Below are 27618 nucleotides of genomic sequence, written 5' to 3'. Positions count from 1 at the left end.
CCTCAAACAGCCGCCGTAGCTCGGCGCGAAATGCTTTGCGGCACACGCGAGGAAGGAGCCGCAGCTGGGCGGCGCTTTGCGGCGGCGCGGGGCGACGGCGGCTGCGAGCAGCGAAAAAGAAAACGTGAGGGGGAAGCCGCCTGCGAAGGAGGAGACAGGATGGCGGCGGCGTGGCGCCCCGGGGCAGCCGAGCGGGTGCTGACGGCCTCGCCCAACTGGTACTGCAGCCGCTGCAGCGACACCTCCCAGGACGGGCGCCTCTTCGGCTTCGCGGCTCGCAACAGCGTGTGGCTCCTGGAGATCCGCCCCTCCGCGCCCTCCTTCCACGGTACGGAGCCGGCGCCTCCGCTGCCTGCATCCTGCGCGGGGCTCCCTTCAAACTTCGGGCTTTTCCTTCCGTGCCCGAGTTCTCAGGGCGGGCTTTCAATTCTGGGGGAGCGGCTGAAGTAGAGCCTCCTTGTCCAGAGGCAGTATACCAGATACTTGGGATCCCTCGCCAGCGGGTGTCTCTCTACAGTGCAGCAGCCCTAAGCACACTTAGGACCGCATGCGCCTTCCTTTGCAAGTGTGGAAGGTCTCTGGTTCAGCCCCTGGGGGAAAGATCCTGCCTGAATCTCTAAAGCCTTCCCAACTGGGGGGCAATTTGATTTTTAAAGGGGGGGGGCAATTCGAGAATGAGATTAACAGTGAATGGAATATAGAATTAGTCAAACCGATGTGGGGAAGGGTAAGAAGCACTGTATGAGAAGACTTCATTGAATAGCTACTAGAGCAAGGGTTTCTAAGTTGTGGTCCATGAACTCTCTAGGAGTCCGAAACCAAAAGGTTAAGAATAACCGTACTAGAGCATTTGCATAATTGTGCCTCCCTTAGCAGGAGATAGGTTGTAACTTTTCACAAATATTTTTTAAATAAAAATTAAGAGAGAAGAGAGAGTTCAGAAGCTTTAAACATAATTTGGAAGTTATGTTAAAGTGTGTAGACAATAGGCCTATGTTAATAATAAGCTTTGTTTCCCCCCCCCAAAAAAAAAAAAAAATATGCTTGAAACCAAACATTGCTTTATTTTACAGCTATAATGTTTTCTCATTACAGGGGAGCTAGTCGGCCACACCGAAAGAGTTTCGGGTTTCTCGTTTTGTTCCTATCCTGGTCAGAACAGCTTCTGTGCCAGCAGCTCTGATGATGGAACCGTGAAAATCTGGGATACACAAACATTGACTGTCATGACTGAACATGCGTTGCATCAGGTAAAGCAGTTGACTGCGGTGCCACTGTCATTTGACAAATGGAGAATCGGCGGCATTCTCCAGGGAAACTGCTGCTGTTGTCTACTCCAGTGTTTTTCAACCACTGTTCCGCGGCACACTAGTGTGCCACGAGATGTTGCCTGGTGTGCCATGGGAAAAATTGAAAAATTCGAAAGATTTTTTTAAAAGTCAAATTTTCGCCCACTAGGCGGGCGCCGGACTGTGTCCACCCTATTTTCCATCCGTTGGGTGGGGATCAGATCGGATGGGATCGGATGAGAGCGGACAGATGGTCCGCTCTCATTCGATTCCCCATAGAGAGCAGCGGGGCTCTGACATCTCCCTCTCCGTACACAGTGGTGGTGTGCCTCGTGATTTTTTTCATGAAACAAGTGTGCCTTTGCCCAAAAAAGGTTGAAAAACACTGGTCTACTCTACAGAACAGTGTATACAATATAGCTTTCCAAAAAGCATCCATGTTAATCTTCTTTCTCAATTCTCTCCCCCGTCCCCAAGAATACAATTTCTGCAGTGCACTGGTCGCCGAAAATGAAAGACTTGGTTGTGTCTGGTGATGAGAAGGGAATAGTAATTTGCTACTGGCATAATCGAAATGACAGCCAGCAGTTCTTCCCAGAGCCCAGAACTATATTCTGTCTCACCTGTTCTCTGCACCACGAGAATTTGGTAGCCATTGGGTAAGTATACTAAGGCTGCATACATGATTTACTGTGCAGCTCTATATTAAAAAATCTTATTAGTTTATCCAGGAGCAACTCATTGCAGTGGCGTAGCGTGGGGGGTGCCAGGGGTGCCGGCCGCACCGGGCGCAACATCTGGGGAGCGCGCTCGCTGCCTCCGGAGTCGCCGAAGAGCCTCGGGCGCAGGCTGTAGCAGAGCCGCATGTCTCGCGGCGCCCGGCTGAAGGCGCCTGGCAGGCAGCGGCTCTCAGCGCGCGCCGCGGAGGACGAGCCAGGCAGCCCCTCCTCACAGCCCCGCCTCCGCCGGTGCTGCTGCAGCTGCTGGGCTGTTGCATTTTCCTCGCCTCTCTGCCCCCCTCCTCCTCCGGGCAAGCGGCGTCATTTGGGCAGCAGCGCCAGCGGCAACTCGCAGGTTAGGGGTTAGGGGGGGGCGCAAATTACGTGCCTTGCCCCGGGTTAGGGGGCGCAAATTACTTGCGTTGCCCCGGGTGCTGACAACTCACGCTACGCCGCTGACTCATTGGCACTTACTTCTTAGTAGACATATAGAATTGTGCTGTTAGATTATTTACTTGGCCCTGCAGAAAGAGGAATACAGAATAAATGAAATTCTCACTGACTTGAGTGATTACGTGTTTCACTCAGTTTTCACCAGGGGAACGTAGATGAAACTACGGTAGTTTGATCATCAGTGCCTGAACTTAAGGACTCAGCTCTGTTCTTGGCATTCCCTAATTCATGAATCTGTGGTTGCCTTTTTTTGCAATGACTTTTGCTTTTATAAGATGCCTATAACACATGTGGGGGGGGCATTGGTAGAGAAAGAAAAAATGATTTGAGAGTAAATAATTTTCACATGTCACATTCTAGATATCCTTATATATTTTGCACCTGTTTTTGGATTCTGTAAACTACAATGAAGCTTTTCAGAGTTAATACATCCTGCCAGTTTACTAAGTGGTAACTACAGGGTGGTACAGTTCTCACCTCATTTTCCTCAATATAGATGAAAAGCAAAAACATGGCAGAAAACTATGCCACTTTGCAAGTTGGTCTTTGTATTATGCCAGGGTTTGTTCAGATTTTGTGTCACATAACACTTCTAGAGATTTTTATTCACTCCATCATAAGGCAAGCATCCTCTTCTGGGCCAGGATAGTTAGCATTGCTCCAAATAACTCAAAGTAATTTTCTTGTAAACCACTTGGAGTTTTTACTGCAGGCAAGCAGTATATAAATTTTGTTAAATTAATGGTTGATTTTAGCATTCTGACAGACCAGGGAAACTTAAGGTAGCAACCCCATTCACACTTCACTTTGTAGCAAATCCAGTTAATCACAATGGGACTTAAGTTGCAAGTACTGTAAACATTCATGAATTGGGCAGCAGTGTGTGTTTGTAGTTCTTCATGAACTGTTCATGAGCTATTCTTCATGTTCTATAAATTTTTATATTTGCATCCTCCCTTATTGGGTACCAATGGTTCCAAAGTCTTTGCACCAGTCTGTGGGAGGAGGTTTGGATTGGGTGGTGATGCCCCTTTGCCAGGCTAAACAGGTCACCACCAACAGAGTTGTCTGTATCCTCTGAGTGGACTTTGAAGGGTAATGGCTGATCGGCTGATCTTTGGGTACATCAAGCCACTTTGAAGGCACTTGCTGGTTACAGTGATCTCCTTTGAATGTTGACAACTGTCAGTTGCCTGGGATCATTATTATGTTGGGTGACTGGCAGTATTTTGTCCATGAACAGCGGGGAAATCAAGTATAGATTCCACTGGCTGTATCCAGTTCCCCACCCCTGTTCTAGACATATGTTGCTCTTTCTTTCCTTGTATAATGGGAGAGGAGGAATGTGCGTGTGGAGGAGGGACAGTAGACTGCACAAAATATTTATGGGTTGCATTTTGTACTGACTTAACTCGGTAAAGCACTATTGGTAGCTTGAGAATTCAGGCATCCCTCCCCTAACGTATGTCCTTTCTTTTAAGCTATAAAGATGGAATAGTGGTTGTGATTGACATCAGCAGAAAGGGAGAGGTTGTTCATCGACTGAGAGGTCATGATGATGAAATACACTCTCTGGCTTGGTGCCCTGAGCTTGGGGAGGAAGGTATATGTGGTCGACAAGATGACTTCCAAGGTATGTTCCTGTACATGGGGCAAAGGGATAGTGTTTGTTCTTGTGATCATCACCCTGTATGTATCGGGTGCTCTAAGAGCGCCTGAAGACTATGTAGAAGATCTTTCATTCAAAAATAAAGTGGTACTGTTTAACTTGATTTCATGGTACTCTTGGAAGAAGACACTGCTGTTGGAGGTGTGACGGAAGAGGCAGCTGTAACAAAAGGCTATTACTTGGCATCAGGAAGCAAAGATCAGACTATCCGTGTGTGGAGCTGCACCAGAAGCAGAGGTAAGTGTATAAAAATTTGATTAGTTTTTCTTTGGCAAGGCATGCTTTGTGTGTGTTTCTCAGTTTGCTTGCTTTGTGCATTACCATTTTGACAGTTCACAGCATAGTACTGACATGTTGTAACTGCATTTAGCACCCCTGACGTGCAATGTTTTGCTTCCCTAAGCAAGTATGACAAAACCTCTTCTGATGCCATGTAATTTCTGGCACTGTTGTCATCCAAGACTGAGTGAAACATGAAGACAGAGCAGTTCCTTGGTTGAAGTGAAGGATACTCTTAAACCGAAAATGCAATCCTTTGCATGTTCAGTCAGAAATAAGCATTCTATGGATTTTCTTCCTTCTAAGTGTGCAAGAAATTGAAACCTACTAAGTCTGGCCTAGCTAGTCCTAAGTTTTGGTGTCTTGTACTCCAGAAAATCAAGGGCCAGGAGTTAGATTGGATTCTAAGAACTGAGGCAAGAACAGTTCATAAAGTTCCTGGTTATTCATAAGTGCACTTCAAATACATGTGAGGAGTCAGCTTTTCATTTTGGAAGATAGTTGTTTCGAGCTGTTCTCTCCCTTGTCCTGATATCAGTGGAGCCTGGCAGCACTTGTGGGTAAGCATGCTGTAACCATTCCTTCTGTTTCTGCAGTGGTAATGACTCTGAAATTGCCTTTTTTGAAAAGAAGAGGTGGAGGTGTTGAAACACCTGTGAAAGAACGCCTCTGGTTAACACTACATTGGCCCCCAAGTCAGCCCACACACATCTTATCCAGCTGCTTTGGGTGAGTACTAAATGCAGTGCAACAGTAATAGAAAACTCAATGCAAGCATGGGATTTGGGAATAATTCCTTGGCATTCTGTAGCCTCCCCATTTCTGGAGACTTCCTCCTTTCTCGGCAGCCTGAGTCATATATAGAATGTGATGTGTGGAGTCTTTCCCATTCTTAATGGAAGGATTTCGTGTATAATACCATTACCATGTCTAGTGTTTTTTTGGCATGTCTTGCTGTTCTTTTCTTCACAGAGGTGAGCTGCTGCAGTGGGATTTGACTCAACATGGGAAGCGGAAATGGGAACTTCTGGGAGCTTCATCCGAAGGACAAAACCACTCCAGAATAGCGTTCAATTTGTGTTCCCTGCAAGTAGAGGCTAGGCAGCTACTTCTCTCCATTTCAATGGACAGGGATGTAAGAACCAAAAGTCTTTTAAAATATTCCAGAGTTTTATTGTTTTGCAGGGTTACCCTGCTAAGTTGCTGTCAGTAGCCATGAATCTGTTCCTAGCAAGCACGTATTCTAGCATTATGCAAAAGCACACAACATCTCTCCAAAATAATTACAGTGGTACCTCTGGTTACGTACTTAATTTGTTCCGGAGGTCCGTTCTTAACCTGAAACTGTTCTTAACCTGAAGCACCACTTTGGCTAATGGGGCCTGCCGTGCTGCCGCCGCACGATTTCTGTTCTCATCCTGAAGCAAAGTTCTTAACCCGAGGTACTACTTCGGAGTCTGTAACCTCAAGCGTATGTAACCTGAAGCGTATGTAACCCGAGGTACCACTGTAAATAACTCCGGAAGGGGAGGGTGATGAATGAATTAATATGGTGTCTGTCAAGGGCATTTCAGGGTTAACTGTTCCCATAATTCACCTTGACTCACTTTCCAGCTTTATTGTCTCATTAACATTGTCTCTGGACCTCCCATGATTTGCTCTGGTCTTTGCCTTTTTCAGCCTTCAGTTAACAGCTCAGCTATCAGTGCAAACAACTGTCTGTCTTTTGTGTTACCTGTGGTTTTGGAGATTGTTTTCCGTCTTCTGAGAATTAGTTTCCTTGATAATGTCAATTTTATAGAAGCGAAAAGTGATTGAAAGTCCTGTAATCTTTTAAGTTTTCAGCCGGGAAACAATCAAACCCAGCCTGGCATTTTTTCACCCTGTCTTGTATTTTGTGGAAATGATTTTGGTCTGCAAGTTCTTAAAATTCCATATAGGACCACTTAGTCATCTTTGGAGCAGATATCTGCTTATCAGCACTGCTCCCCTTTTGTAAACGGCATGCTTCTGGAGAAATGTTTTGTTAATTCCCCCCCAAACCTTTAACTCCCCCCCCCCCAATCTCTCTCTTTAGGTGAAGTGCTGGGACCTGGCAACTTTAAATTGCTGCTGGACGTTGCCTTCTCTTGGGGGTTTTGTGTACTGTTTGGCCTTTTCCCCCGTGGATACAGGCTGCCTTGCTGTAGGAGTTGGGGACGGCATGCTTCGGGTGTGGAACACCACGTCTATCAACAATCACTATGATGTGAAAACCTTTTGGCAGGGCATTAAATCCAAGGTCACAGCTGTAAGTGTGTGCTTTGATGCTTCTCTGTTTTTTTAAAAAGTTCTTCTGATTCCGAGATTGATATTGGTAGCAACCTAAATGGGGGTACGACTAATGCTTGCTGTACCAGGAATGTATGGAAGCACCTAGAGTAGCAGAGTCCAATACCTGGCCGATTTGTAATAGTAAAAATAAATACATTCTCTAAAATGGCAAATCTGATTTAAAATGATTGATTTTCCAATTAAAATTTTCGCCTTTTGATAACCTGACGAATGTGGAAAGCAGCACCTTGTATAGATATAAATGAATCCCAGACATCCACAAAGTGTTGAAAGCCTTGTGGCTCTTTCTGTTTGCAGTTGGCCTGGCACCCAAAGAAAGAAGGCTGTTTAGCTTTTGGAACAGATGATGGGAAGGTCGGCATCTATGACACCTACTCCAACAAGTAAGAAATGACTTGGCTTTTGTTGATCTGTGTGAGTCGGCAGATTATAACCAAGCTAAAAAAAATAATTGAGGAAATGTTATAAAGGTGGGGGGGGGAGTATTTTTTAAGGAGATTATAGGTGGATATGATAGAAGTCTACAAAATTCACATTCTAATGCAATGAAAGGAACTGTGTACTCCTGAAATGTCATGCCAAAAATATTTACAGATATTCCAGTAAACATAATTTTCTGAATAAAGCTTTGAATTTGTTTTGAATATAAAATGTAAACCTTTTTTGTTAAGCTGATTTACTTCATTTAAAGTAATTCATAAGGTTAAAATCTGAGCAAAACTGACATTGGAAAGCTCACAGTGATTTACTATTCTCTGAATAGAGACTCGGCACAAAAAATTGCATATGCAAAACAGAGCACCAACAGTCTCCTAAAATTTGCCGTGGAGGAATGCAAAAGTATCTTGAAAAGTTCTGCCATTCTAACTTTTGCTTCCTAACTTGCTTAGCCATTTTACCACTTTTATTTCTGTTTGCAATCTTTTTCAATTATGCTTTGCATTTTACACCAGATAATGCATGCTCGGTGAGCTTTCTGTTAAATATGACACCCAAATTCTCCTTTAGGCCCCCACAGATCTCCAGCACCTTCCACAAGAAAACGGTGTACACGTTAGCCTGGGGACCTCCCGTCCTTCCGTTGTCCTTTGGTGAGTCTGGGGAATCCATCTAGGATCGCTGAAATAGCCTTTAAGAAGCTAACTAGCAGACAGTGGGGTGTCTATAGTCTCCAGTGTTAAGAATCAAAGCATAGTACAATACTTGTTTCCTCCTGCTCTGGAGGGTAGGACTTGAGGCAATGGATTCAAGTTACAAGAAAGGAGATTACGACTAAGCATTCGGGGGGGGGACGACTTTTTGACAGGAAGAACTGTTAGACAGTGGAACAGACTCCCACGAGAGGCGGTGGACTCTCCTTCCTTGGAGGTTTTTAAGCAAAGGTTGGATGGCCATCTGTTGTGGATGCTTTAGCTTAGATTCCTGTATGGCGGGGTTGGACTAGATGACCCTTGAGTCCCTTGTTCTATGACTTCTGATACATTCTATGAACTGTACGCCTGTCCCTGCATTCTCCAACATTACTGTGTACAAAGAAAAACAACTGACGTTTAAGAAATTTGTATTCATTGTGCCCTGTCTAAAAATGTTGCCGCACAGTGTGAATGGTGAGTCAAAGAAATTGCTATTGCCTGTTAAGTATCGGGTGGGGCAGTAGTGCATCTGGCTTAATTCTTCAGTGATTTTGTTGTCGTGGGGAGAAGAGCCCTATTGCATTAATGTTAATCATTGCATGGGGTTTTGCTAGCAGGATTTAGTTAGTTGAATCCTGTTCGATATGTTTTGCTAAGCTGGTCAGCACACTTCTTTCTGCCAGCTGTATTCAAGGTGTCTGCTTTTAAAAAGACTAACCGGTTTAATTTCTTTGTTTCTCTCTTGCAGGAGGGGATGGTGACAGACCTTCAGCAACTTTGTATAGTTGTGCAGGAGAGGGGATTGTCTTTCAGCACAATCCTTGGAAACTTGGTGATGAAGCCCATGACATCAACAAACTAATCAAAGTAACTAATTCAGTCAAAGTGAGTAAGAATTTACGTGTTCTGTGTTGTGCTCGTGGCAGTGCAGCCTTTGATACTGATGGGCTGAGTTAGGTGTGCTGCTGCTCAGGGAACCGAACAATTTGCAGTACAGTTTCTGAAGGAAAAGAGAGTTGTCAGTTCAGCTGGAATTAAAACTGTGGGCCAGGAAGAGCCTCCAGGGGGTTGGGAAGCTGAGGGAGTCCAGAGGCAAAGAGGCTGAAGGAAGGACAAGGGAATGGCAGGGCCTCCGAAGACTTAGTATGCTCAAGTTCAGGAGGTGGAACAAAGTGATCTGAAAAGCAAAGACCTAAGAAAAGGCTTGGGGTTTGAAACATGGAACTGAAGAAAAGTGAAACCATGATTAAATTAGAACAGCAGGGAAATAGCGTAGGCATGAGGGGGAATGGGAATTGTGGACTACTAGGAGGAAGGCATTGGGAAGGAAAGGGAGTAAAAGGATCAAAGGATCGCTAGGCCTAAGATTCCAGAGCTGGAATGGAAGTTTGATGGAGGAGGGAGTGTGCACACAGTGTCATCGCCATGAGTGTGTATGGGGCTCTGAGGAAAGAGAACCATCTTTTCCTTCCTTGTTGAGCAATGAAGAATGAAATCAAAGAAGAGGTGCTGGGAGGAAGGCAGCCACAATTGAAGTGAAAGCTGTGTAGGTTAATTGTAGGGACACTTTCTGGAAGACATCTTTTTGGTCTTCTGTACTACTTTTTTTTGTCATTTATTTGATACATTGTGGACCATTTGGGGCACAATCTTGTGGAAGAAAGCTACATACAAATAGACAGATGAGTGAATGAGAGGAGAATGCCATCAGCTGTCACTACAGCGCAATGACTTAGTAACCCTGAGAGGATTACTGCAAGAGCAAAGTAAGAGGCTGCTGGCGAAGGGGCTGAATTTCACACTTCCAGTTCTTAAGCTGCAGGCTGCTACTCTGATTTCCATCCATCCCACAATTGCAAATCTGTTGTAGATTTAGCACACTTGAAATTCCAGACCTTCAATTATGAACTTGAGCAGATGTTTTAAAGACCTCCCCAAACCTCAGCACATCTGTCCCTTGTTGGGGCTCTCTTTCTGCATGTTGGGGCATTGCATCGTCTCTTGTGGTGAGGCTGCCATCCATTGTTCTTACTCTTCTGTAACCTATTTGCACAGGAAAGCCTGGGTGAACAATTGACATGACTTTGGATTCTGGGCCAGCCATGTGTTGGCTGGTGCTAGCCTGAAGCTTTTCATAGTCAATAAACACTCGTAATTTGGTTTCAAAGCTATAGTGTGCGCCTCCTTCTTGGCGTGAGCAAATGTCCTTAACGCCGTTCTGGCGAATTAAGGAAATAAGGCAAGGAATGAGAGGCCAGAGAACAGGGGTAGAACAGAGGTTTTGAGTTCCCCCCTTTTGGCTTGTCAGACAATGGTGTGTCCTGAATTTTCCTGTTTACTTTTGTCATAGCATTCTACATTCAGGGAGAAGTTACAGTTGCTTTATAGGTTTCACACATCTGCGGCAAGATGTATGGCTTGGAAATCCAACTACAAATGGAAAAACGTAATCAAATGGTTTCAGGAGATTGTAGGGAGGCGGTAGTTATATGGCCACAAATGGCTTTTCCTCGCTGGTGTTTCTTGTGCCAGGCCATGTTGGCATGTTGGCTGACTGAAATTGTTCACTTGTGAAAATTGGTGCAGGAATTTCATGGATTCCCATCTCCTATGTGCAAGTGCTCCTATCTCCTCTTAACCCAGGCAATTTTGGAAGAAACTGATTTTCTGGATCCATTTCAATCGGGGTTTAGGCCTGGTTTTGGCACAGAAACTGCTTTGGTCGCCCTGTATAATGACCTCTGTTGAGAGAGAGAGACGAGGGAAACATGGCCCTGTTCTTCTCAACCTCTTAGCAGCTCTTACCATCGACCCATGGTATCCTTCTGGAGCGACAGTCCGAACTAGGGGTGGGTGGCAGCGCTTTGTGGTGGTTCCATTCCTACTTGGATGGTCGTTTCCAGCTTTTCAGCCCCGTGGAACCTCCAATGTGGGGTTCTGCAGGGCTCAATCCTATCCCCCACATTGTTTAACATCTACATGAAACCACTGGGTGGGGTTATCTGGAGGTTTAGAGTACGTTGTCAGCAGTATGCTGATGACACTCGGCTCCATTTTTCCTTTACATCTTCAGGTGAGGCAGTGGAAGTGCTGGACTAGTGTCTTGTCTCAGTAATGGACTGGATGAGAGCCAACAAACTGATACTCAATCCAGATAAAGCTGAGGCACTGTTAGTGGGTGGTTCTCTAGACCAGATAGGTGGGAGATCACCTGCTCTTGATGGGGTTACACTTCCTTGGGTTTTTATGGAAGCCGCCCAGAGTGGCTGGGGAGGCCCAGCCAGATGGGCGGGGTATAAATAATAAATTATTATTATTATTATTCCTCTGAGGGAGCAGGTTCGTAGTTTGGGGGTCCTCCTGGATTCTTTGCTGTCGCTCGAGGCTCAGGTGGCCTTAGTGGCCCAGAGTGCCTTCCATCAGCTTCGGTTGGTAGCCCAGCTACGCCCTTATCTGGACAGGGATAGCCTAACTAATGTTGTCTATGCTCTGGTAACTTCAAGGTTATAATACTGCAATGTATTATACGTAGGGCTGCCTCTGAAGACGGTTTGGAAACTTCAGCTACTGCAGAATTCAGCGCCAGGTTGCTCACCAGAGCAAGATGGTTTGAGCATATTACACCGATCCTGGTCCGATTGCACTGGCTACCAATTAGTTTCCGGGCCCAATTCAAAGTACTGGCTTTGACCAATTAAGCCTTAAATGGCTCAGGACCGCAGTGCCTCACGGACCGCCTCTTTCCATATGAACTTAACCTGGTCCCTGAGATCATCTTCTGAGGCCACTTCTTTGTGTGTCTCCTCCTTGAGAGGTCAGGAGGGTGGCAACACGAGAACGGGCCTTCTCTGCAGTGGCTCCCCGTCTGTGGAATGCTGTCCCCAGGGAAGTTCACCTGGCACCTTCATTATCCACCTTTAGATGCCAGGCAAAAATGTTCCTTTTTAACCAGACCTTTGGTTGATTTGATTGACATCCTATGCCCTTTCAAGATGTGGGGTGTGGTTTTTGTTTGGGGGGTGTTAATGGGTTGTTGTTTTCATTTTGATTGTGTATTTTGTGGTTTCATACATTGCTTTTATTATTTGAACCGCCCTGAGACTTATACCGTATAGGGCGGTATATGAATTCAAATAATAATAGTAATCAGTTCTCGTGTATTTTATTTTTTTGCTGGTTATATAAAAAGAGTGTCGGGACTATTGAGGTAGCTCTCTACTTTGTCTATTTCATTTTAGCACAAACTACCAGCACACACAGAGATCAGCTGGAAACCAGATGGCAGCATCTTGGCTATTGGTAATGAAGATGGGTATGTACTAACATTTAAGTTCATGCTAACTCTATATATGCAGTAGGCATTGTGGATTTAAGGTCAGCACAGGGTGTACTTAACAACCTTCCAAATCTAACTTAATTTTAAACATGACAAAAATAGAAGTGGCTTACTTGGACGTACTAAGCTGTTTAATTTTTATTTATTTTTTTGCTAGCCTAAGGCGTTGCATATATTGTTTTGGGAAGGCAGGTGGCAAACATTTTTGTTTGCCACATTATTCAATTTGTTAATTGATCATCTCTTCCTTTCTCCCCCTCCTTTATTTTTAATATTGCAGTTCTATTGAAATACTTCGGGCTCCTGATTTGAAACTCTTGTGCACCATCCAGCAGCACCACAAGCTCATCAATGCTATTCGCTGGCATCACGATCATGGGGCACAGCCAGAACTGAGTTACATGATAGCTTCTGGCTCAAACAATGCTGTCATTTATGTACACAATATCAAGAGTGTCATAGGTAACTCTTGCTCATGCTTTTAGAACCTGCCATCAATCACTCTGTTCAGACAGCAAACTGGCGGTGCTGCTATTTCTCCTCTTCCTGGGCAGTGTTGGTTCCTTCGTGGCTTCAAACACTAAAGGATTCTTTCTTCTCCGTTTGTTTGAGCAATGCTCTGTGTGTATGTGGGTCATTGCACAGATCTGCTTTTATGGAAGTGTCAAGAGATAACAGCAGCTAAGTCTGGAAACCTCGTTTTTTGTGTGTGGTACAGCAAAAACCTCTGTTCCTGTGAAACTATTTTCTCAGTGAAGTTTGGCATTCATGGGAGATTTCTGAAAAAGCTGTAAACTATATGATAAAATTAGCCTTAATGTTAGCATGTTGTCTTGGGTTGGGGGGGGGCACTGGAACTAATGGGGTAACGGAGAACTGAAATGATGACAGTAACACAGAACTAGCATGTTCAGGAGCTGATTGTGCAGTCAGAGATTTGACAGAAATTATGTTATGCCCAACCAAAATTGTGATCCTGGACTGGTAATACCTGCTCAGATGAAACCATTAATCTTGGTAGATTCAAATTTGCTGAGCAAATAGGATGCAAGGAGTATATTGTTATTGAGTCACCATTAGCTTTGACCAGGAATAGGCAAACTTGGCCTTCCAGATGTTTTGAGACTACAACTCCCATCATCCCTGACCATTGGTCCTGTTAGCTAGGGATGCTTGAAGTTGTAGTCCCAGAACATCTGGAGGGCCGAGTTTGCCTATGCCTGGCTTTGACAGTACGCTTTGTTTCCCTTACGTTGTGATGGTTGCATTCCCCCCCCCCCAGTATTGTTGTGTTAAATCCACTGAAGTCAAACTCTTCAGAAATTCAAGCATTAATATTGTTGCTGTCTTGAGAGAACTGTGCAAGAAAACTATCCTTGGGAACACATTACTTAACAGCACATTGGTGTGTATGGCATTAGCCATTGTGACAGAAGATTTCTAGAGTGTGGACATGGGCTACTGTTCCCTTGTGCTTGCGCTGCCGAGGGTCTCTGACCAAATAACATTGGCACCTTTAGAAGCACTTTTTATTCTCTGACATGTGTTTAGGAACATTTGTCCAGCTGCTTCCAACACCATGTATTTTGTCTTTAGAAAACTCTCCAGAGAGACCTGTGACAATAACTGAACCTTTCCGTACTTTGGCGGGGCACACAGCTAAGATTACTAGCTTGTCTTGGAGCCCACATCATGACGGGCGGCTCGTATCTGCTTGCTATGATGGCACTGCCCAGGTATGATTGTGAAAGGGTTGTGATTTTTGTACAGTTCTTCCCTCTGCCGCCGCTAATTAAATAGATAGGGGATTTAGGGATGCCTATTTTGCTCTTCTTTTTAATCAGGGAGAGTTGTATCTTGAATAGTGGCTTCTTTTGCTACATTTTGTACAGAGTACGCAATATGTGTGTGCTTTGTTAGGTGTTAAGGAGGCACTTGTGTAAATAAATGGAGGCAGCTGCCATGAAAGGGTCCTGCTTTAGGATATTTTGTAGGTGAAATCAGCACTTTTATAGACGGGTGCATTCTTGTATTTTGTCTTTCTTGCAAAACATAAGTAATAAGAAAAAACAACATAAGTTTCTTCCTAAGTGTACAGTGGTACCTCAGGTTACATATGCTTCAGGTTACATACGCTTCAGGTTACAGACTCCGCTAACCCAGAAATAGTGCTTCAGGTTAAGAACTTTGCTTCAGGATGAGGACAGAAATCGTGCTCCGGCAGCGCGGTGGCCTCAGGAGGCCCCATTAGCTAAAGTGGTGCTTCAGGTTATGAATGAATTAAGTATTTAACCCGAGGTACCACTGTACTTTGGTGTATGTGTAAATATAGAATACAGGAAGTGTACTTTTTTTGGGGGGGGTACACACACAAAGAGAGGAAACTGACCTTGTACAAATATGCCATGAGCAAAAAATGCCGAATTGAGAAAAATGGGATGTGGGTAAAGAGAATGTCTATACAGATAGTAGGCAATCTTTGCACAGACTCTGTTGGAAGTGCTGCTTGCTGTACTCCAAAGTGGAGGGGTCTGGAGACTCAGATGCTCCTCCTCTGAGGTGACCCAGTTGCATTAGCCTTCTTACTGAAAACAGGAAAAGTTTTGACTGCTTTTCTTAATGCGAGGTTATGTTTACAGGTTTGGAATGTTCTGAAGGAAGAGCCTTTGCACAACTACAGGGGACACCGGGGCCGGCTGCTTTGTGTGCAGTGGTCACCTGTGGAAGCGGACTCCATTTATACTGGAGCAGATGACTTCTGTGTTCATAAATGGGTAGCTACAAAGCAAGAGCACAGCCGCCCTCCCCAAGGTCAGTAGATTGCTGATATGTTGACACCAGGGGGACTAGGAAGGGGGTGAGGGGAAGTAGATGCATTTGCTTCTGCATTTAGTTCAGTGTTTCTCAAACGTAGCCCTGGTGAGTGTTCCTAAGTCAGCAGGAATTGAGGCCTCATGAAGTGTGATGAAGATGAGAGCTCACCTGGCAGCATAGACAGAGCTCCAAAGAATGATGGTGAGCACAACTCATCAGTGCAATTCATCTGGAGCACGCTCCTTGAGTGAGGGTGTGTGGCTATTCTCCTAAGCGCATTTTGAACGCACACAGCTTTTATTTTCAGGACGTTTCTGTTATTTTGTAGGTAAGAAGAACACTGAATTGGAGAAAAAGAGAAACACTCAGCTCAAACCAAAAGCCAAGAAAAAGAAGAAGCCGTTGGGAAAGCTGCCTTCAATATCGGATGTAAGTGACTGGGTGAATGGTGGTGAGAACGCAAAAGAGTCTTTCTTAGAGGAGAATGGCCTGTCAGACCAAGAGGGAGAAAAGGAGCAACAGGAGCAGGATACAGTTGAGAGGATTTCCATGGAAGGTAACTACTTCGTTTGTACGTTTTCTTACACCATCTGTCCAAAGATTCCCCAGATCTTGTTTAAAGAACAGAAGGTCCCTCTCCGGTCTGCAAATGGAACTGTGGATATAATCATTCTCATAGTAGTTCAAAGAGCGGAGATTACCTTTTAAGTGGTTATGAGAATGGTTGTCATCTTCATTCATTTTATTTGAAATTTGAATACCGAAAACAAAGTAGGATGAACCCTTGACATCTGGCACAAGTAGGATCTCTGGGCTCTTAGTTTCTGTAGCTCTGAAATCAGACGGTGTTATCTTTGAGGTAAACTAAACTGAACTGGAAGTTGGCCTACACTTCTCAGCTCTCTTACACTTTACCTGTTTTTCAACCAGCGTTGAAAGCCAGAGGCCATGAAATATTTCATAGGAAATAAGAAGCATGTGAACATTAGTTCTATTTTGCCCAGCTTTTATTTATTTATTTTGAGTTTCTGTTTCCATAGCATGTATAAAGTTGGCCATTTTTATGCTAGACATTATGCAAATGTAGTTTTGTTATTCACTGTAGTTCATAAGGATTCTCCAGTGTGCTCACCGCTTGCCTGTGTGACCGATATTCCAAAACCACCTGTGATCCACAAGACCCCGCTTGTGAGGAAGGATCAGTTTAAACCAGGTAGGTATGCATCCTGTAGGAGAAATCTAGGGGGGCTACATAGGATGGGGACATGTTAAGCCTTCTTTGCTTTAAAAAGGAAATACATTTGCTTTTATTACTAATTGTGGTTTAGCGCACCTGACCATCAGCCATGCTGCTTGGGGCTTATAGGAGTCCAAAATACCTGGTGAGCACTAGGTTAGGGAAGGCTACTTTAGCTCTCAAATAATGGTACTTTATGGTAGGCAAACCTGAGGTTAGTTATTCCCATTCAGTGAATATGTCAGCATCCTGTGCCCATAAATCCTGTCCAGTGTGTTTTGGAAATGAATTTCTTGAAGCCTGTGGCTAGAGCAGTGTTCCCCAACCTTGGCCTCCAGCTGTTTTTGAACTACAATTCCCATCATCCCTGACCACTGGTCTTGCTAGCTAGGGATGATGGGAGTTGTAGTCCAAAAACAGCTGGAGGCCAAGGTTGGGGAACACTGGGCTAGAGATTCCCACTTGTAGCCTAGAACAATATTATGGCAACTCTCTTCTCAGGATCAGATTCTTCTATGAAGAGGAAAAAGCCTCGCTCCATCCTACCTCTCAGCACATCTATGGACCATAGGTCAAAAGAAGACCTGCACCAGGACTGTATGAGACTAGCAGCTTTCTTGCACTCCAAAGGTATGGGCAGCAAATTCAGTAATGATGGCTACGCTTGACTGTGCTCAGCTGAAATGTCTGTACTGTTAAATAACACGGGTTGAAAATATGCAGAGTAGGCCAGGGTGTCTTTAATAGATGAATACATATGAAACAGTAAATTGCCATTCCAGAGATTAAGCAGAAAATCTACTTGCGAACAAAAGGACATCAAACTGAACATAAGAAGAATGTGTGTATGGGAGAGCCTCAATCTGAGTGGTCATCTGGAATCTGTTCTTGGGCGGGGGGGGGGAGTTCTTAAAGTAATTATGGTTTTAGGCCGGGCCGCAAACTTCACTGAGTTCTTTGTATATTAATAGTGCTTTATAAGTAATCGAAAACTGTAAAACTACTCAAAATATTTTACCCTGTCATGAGGAACATAAACGTATATGTGAAACAGAAGGTGATTTTGTTTTATTTCTTATAGCTCAGAATGAAGATATATCCTCTTGTTCAAAGGATCCTATCCATTTGGGGCTATTCACAGACAGACCTGCCCTGTACAGAATGATAGAAGCAGAAGGTTAGTCCTTGAATCCTAACTCAAGTTTCCCCACCTTCTTTTTTTTTGGGGGGGGGTGATATTTGTGTGGCTGTTTAGTACCTAGTGAATCCATCAAGCTTTAACCTTGAAATAAGTGGCTCCTCTACATTCTCTTGTACGCTTGTATGACAAATTGCCTAATATTCATTCCAACTACAGAAAATAAGGATGGGGTGGGTGTTTAAGGGGCTGAGGTGGCAGCATGGTCTCAAAATTTCACCATTAAACTGAAGAGCTCATAGTAGAAAGCTGGTATAGACATTGTGTTCCAGTGGTGACTTGAATATTTTATTGTTGTTTTGCTGTACGTATTTTTCCGTTCTCCTTCTGTGGCGCTAACCAGGGAACACGTTTTGTTTCCCACAGGAAAAAGCCACTTGGAGAATGGACACCCGGAATTATTTCAGCAGCTCATGCTGTGGAAAGGAGATCTGAAAAGTGCTCTTCAGTCCGCTGCAGAAAGGGGAGAGCTGACAGACCAGCTGGTGGCCATTTCGCCAATGGGTATGTTTTGATATCCCTCACCCTGAAAGAAGCACCTGCTACTTTTCTACCAAGCAGGCTTAATCCAGACACAGCAAAACCAGGCTACTCTGAGGGCTTAGTGGCTGGACTCCGGAGAACAGAATAATTCTAAAGTGGTTTCCTCCCCCACAGTTAAGAATCCTGTGTTATCTTTACACTACAAGACAAGAATGTTTTTCCGTTCTTGTAGGAAGTCCTTTCTTCTATGTGTTCACTTCATTGTTGTATTATAATTTTGCTGTCACTGTTTCAGCTGGCTATCAGACCTGGGCATGGACTGTAGAAGCCTTCGCAAAGCAGCTCTCTTTTCAAGAGCAGTACGTTAAAGCCGCGTCCCATCTCCTCTCCATTCATAAAGTGTATGAGGCTGTGGAGCTGCTGAAATCACACAACCTTTTCAGGTTACTATACTCCTGTTGTTTTGATGGGTTACAATGTAGAACACACACACACACACCCATGGCCGCTTAAAAACTAAAATACATTAAATCCTAGATATTAAAAGTCCTGGGAATAGTGAACACTCAGATCCATTCCTTCAGTTGCATTTCTGGATATGTAACGAAGGAAAATGTATTGCCAGATAAATCCATAGCTGGCAGCCTTTTAAGTGGCAGTGGCCAAAGATGGATATCAAGTTTAGCACAAGGGTGTAATAAACGGTTGTGTTAGAGCTGCGTAAGGAGCTAATGTAGTTACTTTTCTCATTTTAAATAACACTGTATTCTATCCCACCTGGTAAAGAACCTGGCCCAATTCACACATGTGTTCAAGCCCCCAAAGATCAAGTGATTACTCGCTTGTACATGAACCATTGCAGATGAATGGTCATAGATAGGTCATATATGCCTGTTACTACGCAGATAAAATCCTTCCAGTGACAGTAATTCACACATACATGAAAGACTTGCCAACTTTTCAGCAATCGTGTGATTTCTCTACTGCTGTGCATGTGTATGTGAGCCTGTAAAGTTCACAGATAATGCAACAGTGCTACAAGTCATTCAAGTTAGACTGTTGCTGGTTTAGTGAATGCCTTGGCATCTGAATGAAGTAGAATCAATTCATGATCATTGTTAGGATCAACTTCCTTTTGAAGTAAACGGAAGCATGCTCGTTTTTCCTGTGCATTAGTGTGGTGTATCTAAATGGTTTTCTCATTTCCTCCAGGGAAGCCACTGCAGTTGCCAAGGCTAGGTTGCGTCCTGAAGATCCCGTTCTGAAGGATTTGTACACCAGCTGGGCAGCAGTGCTGGAGAAGGACGGCCATTATTCCATGGCAGCCAAATGGTATTGGTGCAAGCAACACTTTTCTTACTTTAAATGAGAGCTGTTTTGAACCTAAGAGCCAGGATCTCCTAAATAATTTGGTTGTTTTGGAGAGCCTTCCTTCCAACATGAGATGCTAGAGGGCACAATCATTTAATTGGTGCAGAGTACTGTAGAACTGTGATCCACAGATTTTGGAATGTGACAGCCAGCTCAATGCTGTTCGCTTCAACCTGATCTTTGCCATGCTCAATGTGATGTGCAGTAATGGCCATGGTGAATATTGAATCACTTCCCTTCAGCTGCTTCTTAGGCAGGGGTGAGGAACCTGCAGGTTGCCTGACGTACTGGGTCCACAAGGTCATTTTTCCAAAATTCCAGCCACCTGCACCTGACATCATATGCAAGGTAGAAATGCCAGCCGCAGACAGCAGAATGGATCTGATGCATAAGGAGTTGAATCCTGCTCCGTTCCCTCTAGGAATGTGTGGATTGCCCCAAAGTTTCAGCAAAGAGCACTAAAACACATACCTCTATTTTGATTGCTTCTTTTGTGCAGGGACATCAGTCCTGCTCAGTTGGGTCATGCAAGCCAGTTCCCACCAGGAAATGCTGCATAAAACAGGAATGAATTCCCCATGTATCAGTGATGGGCTTGAGGAGTATCTCCCCCCACCCTGTGCGGGCCAACTTTTGATAGGTGTGTAGTCCTGCTCACCTGTCAATAGTTGGCCCATCAAGGTCAAGGGAGATAAAGATTTGCCCCTTTCATGCCATAAACGAACCTGGGTCTTAGCAGGATGTTGCACTGGTGGTGCCAGACGTTGTTTGTTTGTTCAACCAGCTTGATTCACATATGTACCCCCTGAACCAGCCTTGATATAAAATCAGGTACTTCAAGAAAGTGAAAATGATTTTTTTTCATTTGTGAATTGCTTCCCATATGTTTTAAAAATAAAAACAGTTTCAGATTTGGTACAGATGTAGACTGGGATAAGAATCTCCAGTTATAAACCTTTCTGGAAGAGGAAGGTCTTCATCAAGTGCTGTAAAGATAATAAGAGAGGGAACTTGCTGGGTATTGCAGAGGATGGGTGCTGCCACACTGGGTCCAGTTCACTGCAGCGTACAGAGATTGGTTGCGTGTCTAAAGGGAGAGACATTCATTTAGGCATTCTAAAGCTGCTGTAGCACTTTGCAACCAGCATGCTGAACTTAGCTTGGTAGCGAGTCCAGTTCTTTCAGCAGTGTTTTAACATGGCATTGATATTCTACTCCAGTCAGCAGTTGAACCACAGCGCCTTTGCACTTGTTGTTTAGTCATGTCCGACTCTTCATGACCCCATGGACCAGAGCACGCCAGGCCCTCCTGTCTTCCACTGCCTCCCGCAGTTTGGTCAAACTCATGCTGGTAGCTTTGAGAACACTGTCCAACCATCTCGTCCTCTGTCGTCCCCTTCTCCTTGTGCCCTCCATCTTTCCCAACATCAGGGTCTTTTCCAGGGAGTCTTCTCTTCTCATGAGGTGGCCAAAGTACTGGAGCCTCAGCTTCAGGATCTGTCCTTCCAGTGAGCACTCAGGGCTGATTTCCTTAAGAATGGATAGGTTTGATCTTCTTGCAGTCCATGGGACTCTCAAGAGTCTCCTCCAGCATCATAATTCGAAAGCATTGATTCTTTGCACTAGATTAGACTTAACTTTTGACTTGGGTGGTTAAGTTGTCTTGAAACGAAGTGTCTGCTGGTGAAATAAGAGTTTCTTTTGTTGATGGTTCCCTTTCAGTTACCTGGGAGCTGCCTCTCCCTATGATGCAGCCAAAGTGCTGGCTAAAAAGGCCGATACCACCTCCCTTAAAGCTGCTGCTGAGCTGTCTCTGATAGCTGGAGAGAAAGATCTGTCAACGATGTTCTCCTTCAAATGCGCCCAAGAACTTCTGTCTTCCAAGAATTGGGTTGGGGCACAAGATGTCCTCCAGCAGCATGAGAGTTTGTTGGTCAGTGTGTGTTACTCCTTTTACTGTTGCACCATGGATGACTCTGGAGTTGTATCACCTGTTCAGTCCTGTGCATTTTTGTTCAGAGGGAGATACTGGTTAGCTTTGCAAGCCCAAGTGATCATTCCTACTCAGGGTAAATGTGAAAAAGTGATTTCTTTTTCAAAAAGTCTGAATTTTTAATGTATATTGTGTCATTTAAAATAATTGGTTTAAATATAATATCTCTTTGTAATTCAAATAACTTATTAAAGTCTACCATCTTAATTGCTTGAAAACAGAATCCATGACTACAAATAGAGTTAAAGCCTGATTTTTGGTGGGAAAGTTATCAATAACACAACTTATGAGATGAAGTATCTCAAATGTGACAAGTTATACAATACAGTCAACCATTCAACATGGTAATCTACTTCTTGTTTCAAGTAGAAACACTGTTTTCACAACTATTAGCACTTGCCTCTGAAGTGTTTATTAGTTTTAGACACTTCATGCAGGTCTGCTTAGTTGTTGTACGTGTATATAAACAACTAGAGCCAAACAGAAATCCTTAAGCTACAGTCCAAATACATACTTACTAAGAAGTACTCTTCATTCAATACAGTGGTCTTATTTTTTCCTTATTGTTGTAAAATCAGAATTTCAGTTCCTGCCATAGGAAAATTCTGCTAATAGGAAATACCTTCATTATTTAAGTTTCCGATAAAATATTCCTAACTCGCCCAAGAGACATTTGTATTTGTGATGTGACATCTACCTTTCAGCCATATAACCCCATTGAATACATTGCATCAAGTTTTACGAGAAATGTTCGTTCTGGATTGCTTTTCCTTTTCTGTTTAAATGAATCGGTCCCTGGGTGCCTTGTTCCTCCTGACTATGGTTTTAATCTACAGGGACAAAGGCTGGTGTTCAGCGTCAACGAATTGCTCCAAAAGTGCCTTGCTGAAAAGAATCTGGTGGAAAACCGAAGCCCATCCCTACCTTGCTACCACAGCTGGACAGTGAAACAAGGCTGCTCTTTCACAGAAATGGTGGTGGATGTGTGGCAGAGCATATTTGGTGTCGATACTGCTGAGCAGTCCAAGAACCTGCTTGAACAGCTGCGAACTATTGAGTATCCTCCCGCTACTAGCCATAGTCATCCCAGGCAGGTAATTTGCATGTGGGCTCTGCCTGTATGGTCTCTCTGAATTGGAGAGAAGGGTGAGGAAAGGTGATCTCACTGCCATGAGTACAGTGCAGGATTAAGCATAGTTCTTAGCCATGCTTTTCCAAAATGGGTCAAGAAGATAGTGCTGTAAATCCCCATTTCAATCAATCCATTTTGTTCCTTCTGTATTTAGGAAAAGTACTGGTAGGGCGACTTTATGCTTCATGATGTATGCATTGTGTGCTTTGAGAGAGAGCTTGCATCAGTTTTCTTGACTTGCGTGTTTTCCATCATTTGGCGTTGTTTGCTAGGCAGGGGCGTCTTGAAGGAGTGAGCCAAGTGAAGAGACTCTCATCTCCCAAGGACTAGATGTCCCACTGGACATTCAGTATCCTGTTGAATTAAGTGGGACTTGCTTCTGAGTAGGCAGGCATGGATGTTGCTGAATATCAGGCTGGTTCTTTGGTTGCCAGCCCCTTAAGTTAATGGTGCAAGCCTTCACATACTGTCTCCTGTGGACAGGCTTGCGTGATAGTTCATGGGGTGGAGAGACAGCTAGACAGAGAGAGCTTCATTTCCTGCTTCAAAACCATATTTTTTTGTAAAAACGGTGCTTTTAAAAACAGCCCCTGTGATCACCACAGCTAAAAGCATCAAGCCACTTTCTACAGCAGGGGTGGCCACCCTTTTTTGGTCCACATTGACTGACCCACGGTCAACCAAAGTGTCAAAGTCCACACTCTGGAGCTCCCAGGTTGCCACCAAATGAGGAGCAACTGGGGGCATATTTTAAGGCTCCTTCTTGTCCCTTTGGAGCCTGTTCCACACCTGACATCACATGACACTGGGTCTGGGGCAGATGCTTATCACTCAGGGGGAGGAACCAACTTGCGGAAACCAGATTAAGACCTCTGGTGGGCCTGATTTGGCCCATAGGCCAGAGGTTCCCCATGTCGGATCTTCAGAAACCTTTTGTGTTTTCACGGTCCCTCCCACCCCACCCCCCTCTCTCTCTAGGTTTTGTTCCATATTTCCCACGATCTCACACTGGCAATTCTGAGCCATCAGACTGCTTCCTGGGAGGAGACAGTGAAAGCCACTCTTGCAGCTGTGACCCGTAGCTACGATGCTGGAAACTTCAGACTTATGCAAGAAATCTGCAACCTCCTCCTCCCTACAGGTATAAAAACTCATCCCACATTTAGGTCAGTTTTTATATAAATCCATTGGAACAGATCAAGACTTCGAGCCCCCCAACTTACAAAGTTCCTATCCAAGGATGGTATTCTGGTAACTTTCCTATAAGAATTTTGCTTTCTTGGGTCCCATCATTGGCACCTCTGGCTTCCCTTTTATTCATTAAAAGGGCATAGTTCAATTTGTCTTAAGCAATATTGAGCAGAGGCTGCATTTGCATGTAATGGGATGCCAAGGTTCTTGGGTTAAGCAACCGTACTCTGCATGCAACCATGTTCCTCCAGCTTTGATGCACGTTGATAAGCAAATCAAGAAAGGGATAGCTGTGTTGCATCAGAAGCTAGGACCATGAGTTTGTATCCATCTCAATCATTGCATACACGGAACATCTACTGTTGGGGCATCGGAACTTCCCCTGTAAGGGCACATGAAGGAGGAGAGGGAAGGAAATTTTCATCATGCTCACGTAATGATTTAGTTGGATACAACCCATGACTTTTTGCCCTGGTACACCACAATCCGTAAGTTTAGCAGAGAATTAAATATAATTAATAGATTAACAAAGCAGTTGTACTGAACTGTTGAAAGGGAGAGGACTGCTTACGTCCTCCTTGTTCTATACAGTATGCAGATTATGGATAATCAGCGCAGTGTTCTAGAGAAGTTCTGTTGTGTAAACCAAGGCATTGTTTTAAAAAATAACTAACATTCCACTCTGTATCTGACCCTGATTAGGCTGGCATAGTGAGGCATCTACAAGGCCACTTCCAATGACACTTCTTGTGTATTTCATTTCCACCAGTCAAAAGGGAACTGGCCTCTGCTTAGTGACGGGGATGTCTTCTGTGTTTTACTTCTTTTGGATACTACTAAGTTGTAGCGTTGTCACAGATGAAAAACTGGAGGGTATCTAGGGGGAGGAAGTTCTACATTAAATCACCTGTCATGTAGTCCCTCCTGAGTGAATCAGGGCAAGCAGCCCATCACATGAATGCCTTCCTCAATGTGCCAGCCTAGAAGGTATGGTAAGTGAACCCATGTTCCTTTCCAACTGTGCATATATTATGTTTTGACAGGTTGCGCTCATCTAAGAGAGAAGCTGGACAGCACAGATTTGCAAAGTATGGCAGCCTGCAAAAGCCTGGAGGCATTTGTAGCTTATGGGCAACTATACGATCTCTGGTGGAACCCGGAACGTGTGGATTTGCATGTCGTGGAACAACCAGGGCTGACCTCTGAGGCTTGCACTTTTGAGCTGTCTACTCCTGGCCAGAGTAACATCGAAAGAGTCTCTTTGCCTGAAGAAACTGAAGTTGAAGATCCGCTTTCAAGAGGACATAACAATTGCACACACTCAGAGACTGATTCAGTAGCCAGCTCAAGCCTTTTAGTGGAAAGACAAGCAAAACTGAGGGGCTGTAGTGTGCTCCTTTCAGAAGAATATGCTGCAATCCAAAGTACAAAGAGAGAGATCTCTAGAATTCAGCAGACTTTGGCGGACATGATCAACCAACATCAGAAAAACAACCTCCACCAAAGTGCCACCAACAGCCAGGATTTAGCTGAATCCCCAGCAAGCCAGAGTCAGAAGTAAGTGGTGCATTTTAGTGATGATGGTAGTGCTCAAAGCTGGCTGTGGAATCCCATTGAACTAGGCCCCAATTCATAAATTTCTGTTGTGTGATAGTTGTAAAAAAAACCCAAGCAAACCCTCAGACCTTCTGACGGTGTGGTTGGGATTACCAGATGAGAGAAGTTCTGTTGTACTTGCAGAAGTTGTTCCATGTTTGCATTGATTTAGTTGGATATGACACATGGAAAAGGTGTTAATAGTCTCTCCACTCAGTGTGAGCTTTTCAGGGAGACCTTGGCTGTGAATATTTGATACACTAACCCTAAGAGAAACCTTTGACACACTTCACAAAAAACTGATCTGATTTTTTTGCTTCAGACAAGTTGCTGCATTCCTTCTATAGTGGTATTTATTATATTGAAGTCAGTTTCATAATGTTTAATGACACAAAGTTATCAAGCCTTATAATCACACTTTAATTTCTAAGTTAAAGTGAGTGGCAGGTTGGGAATATTTAACTTTTTTGTATTTTTGAAATTGTGATCTCTTAAAACTTCTTTACAGTAAGGAACAAGTGAATGAACCAGTTTCTCTTCTGGATTTGACAAAACAACTAACAGAAGCAAATCAGAAACTGGCAGAGTTCCCAGATAGTATAAAGGTAAGTCTGACTTTAACATGGAGCAAAATCCTTGTTTCCCTGCTTTACTTAATAGCACAAGCTTGTGGGAAACTCAGCCAGATGGGCAGGGTATAAATAATAAATTATTATTGTTATAACTTGACAGAAGGAAATCAAGAGATTTGGGTCTCCTTGAAGATATGTTTGAAGATGCTTGTTTTGTTGTAGCAGTAGGTGGCTAACCTGTGGCCCTACAGATGTTAAGATTCAATTTCACCAGGGAGAATGGGAGTTGTAGTCCAGCAACAGCTGGAGGGCAAAATCCTGTTTTTTACAAGATCAGTTGGTTTAAAAATCTGCATAGCACTCGTTTCAAGCTACCCTTTCAATGATGTCAATGACTGGTTGGCAAAACAGCTGACTTGTACAGCTTCAAGTTGGAAAAGTGAATGAATTCTAAAATATGTGACCCCAGAATATACATGTGTGATAACCTATGAGCAAGCGAGTTATGTTCACCTGAAACATGCAGCAGTCATCACTGAAGATACCCATGCAGCTGAAAAGCTGCTTACTGCAGCAGCACAGTGTAGCTTTAAAATGTGCTCTTTGGAATAGCACTAAATCTGGCAATGTCGTTATATCACCTCAGCTTGGAGTTATACATAGGAGTTTCCAGTGTGTAAATTTTTTTTTCTTTTTTCCAGGTTTCTCCCTTCCCCGACGTACTTGAGTGCTGTCTTGTTGTGCTTCACATGAGTGTCCAGCACCATGAAGTAGTTCCAGAATTACAGGAGAAGTCATTAGAACTACTTAGAAAATACAAAGGAACTCACATTTGTAAGGACGAAATATGTCTCATTCTAGAATGGATGAACAAGATACTTCTACATAGTCATGCTGGTCCGTGAGAGCTTTCTGAAATAATGTGCAGAAAGAAAACCCAACCTACCAGAAGTATCCATTTTTTTTCTAGTGCTGTCAACTTATTTTCTATTTTGAGGCAATACTCTGTGGAAGGATTCTCCAATGTACATTCTCTAACGTACATAGTTTCTATGAACTTTCTGTGCACGACAATTGACCAATAAATAGTATATGTTCTAAAAATGAAATTTATTTTTTCATCACTGCTTTCATAAGCAAATTTTGCAAAGATTTGAGGATGGATGCTGCCTACTGCACGAAGGGACCTGCAAGGGCACCTTTTAAAAATGCTAGTATGGATGATACAAAGCACAGCTGACCGCTCATCATTGCAACCTTGTGAAGATATTTTACACCAAACGTAGGATGGGGAATAAAGAAAAAAAACATGCATGGATGGTGCTAATTGTAGTATGCATACCAATTAATCTTGCGTATAAGGTAAGGCAAGATATTATTGACCTCCCCTCAGTATACCATTATCTGTAAGTACAGTGGTACCTTGGCTCTCAAACTCAATCCGTTATGGAAGTCTCTTCGACTTCCAAAACATTCACAAACCAAGGCGCGGCTGATTGGCCCCGGAAACAATGCCAACAGCTGAAATGGAGGTTTGGCTTCCAAAAAAATGTTTGCAAACTGGAACACTTCTGGGTTTGTGGCATTCAGGTACCACTGTACATTATATTTGCCACAAGTCTTAGGAGATCTAAGGAGACAGAAGCCACTAGCTGAGGGTGGGGTGGAAAACAGCAGCCTTTTAAGACCCCCAAAGATCCCAAAAACTCGCTTGATATCACTCATTGGCTAAAACTACTGAAAGGGGGGGGGTAACTTCTCACAGAAATCAGTTGGCAGATTAAGGCATGCTGCCAGCTTTGCTTTGTAGCTTTTGATC

The 27618-nt window shown here is 43.8% G+C and overlaps 1 protein-coding gene across 2 annotated transcripts; it reads left to right on the top strand.

The window, feature by feature from the left end:
- Window positions 1–15: 15 nt before the first annotated feature.
- On the top strand, window positions 16–26908 carry GEMIN5 (gem nuclear organelle associated protein 5; the record flags this gene model as incomplete). Of its 2 annotated transcripts, none has more annotated exons than XM_082211731.1 (28): window positions 16–328; window positions 1096–1250; window positions 1767–1948; window positions 3943–4094; window positions 4254–4367; window positions 5006–5138; window positions 5382–5544; window positions 6487–6699; window positions 7041–7126; window positions 7752–7834; window positions 8625–8761; window positions 12115–12188; window positions 12493–12674; window positions 13809–13948; window positions 14852–15023; window positions 15355–15582; window positions 16132–16239; window positions 16765–16893; window positions 17345–17440; window positions 17828–17965; window positions 18240–18387; window positions 19157–19276; window positions 21038–21248; window positions 22145–22402; window positions 23419–23581; window positions 24675–25188; window positions 25736–25832; window positions 26501–26908. In XM_082211731.1, the coding sequence occupies 28 exons, from the start codon at window positions 31–33 to the stop codon at window positions 26702–26704; spliced, it is 4698 nt and encodes a 1565-aa protein (XP_082067857.1). In that variant the 3' UTR covers window positions 26705–26908. The 2 variants fall into 2 exon arrangements, with proteins under 2 accessions (XP_082067857.1, XP_082067858.1); XM_082211732.1 differs by having other exon boundaries at window positions 31–328; window positions 4257–4367.
- Between the last annotated feature and the right edge of the window lie 710 nt (window positions 26909–27618).

This window comes from Podarcis vaucheri (assembly GCF_965113315.1).
Source record: "Podarcis vaucheri genome assembly, chromosome: 2".
Taxonomy (NCBI): Eukaryota; Metazoa; Chordata; class Lepidosauria; order Squamata; family Lacertidae; genus Podarcis; species Podarcis vaucheri.
Note: the sequence above shows the minus strand (reverse complement) of the source record. Positions and strands in the feature narration are given on the sequence as shown.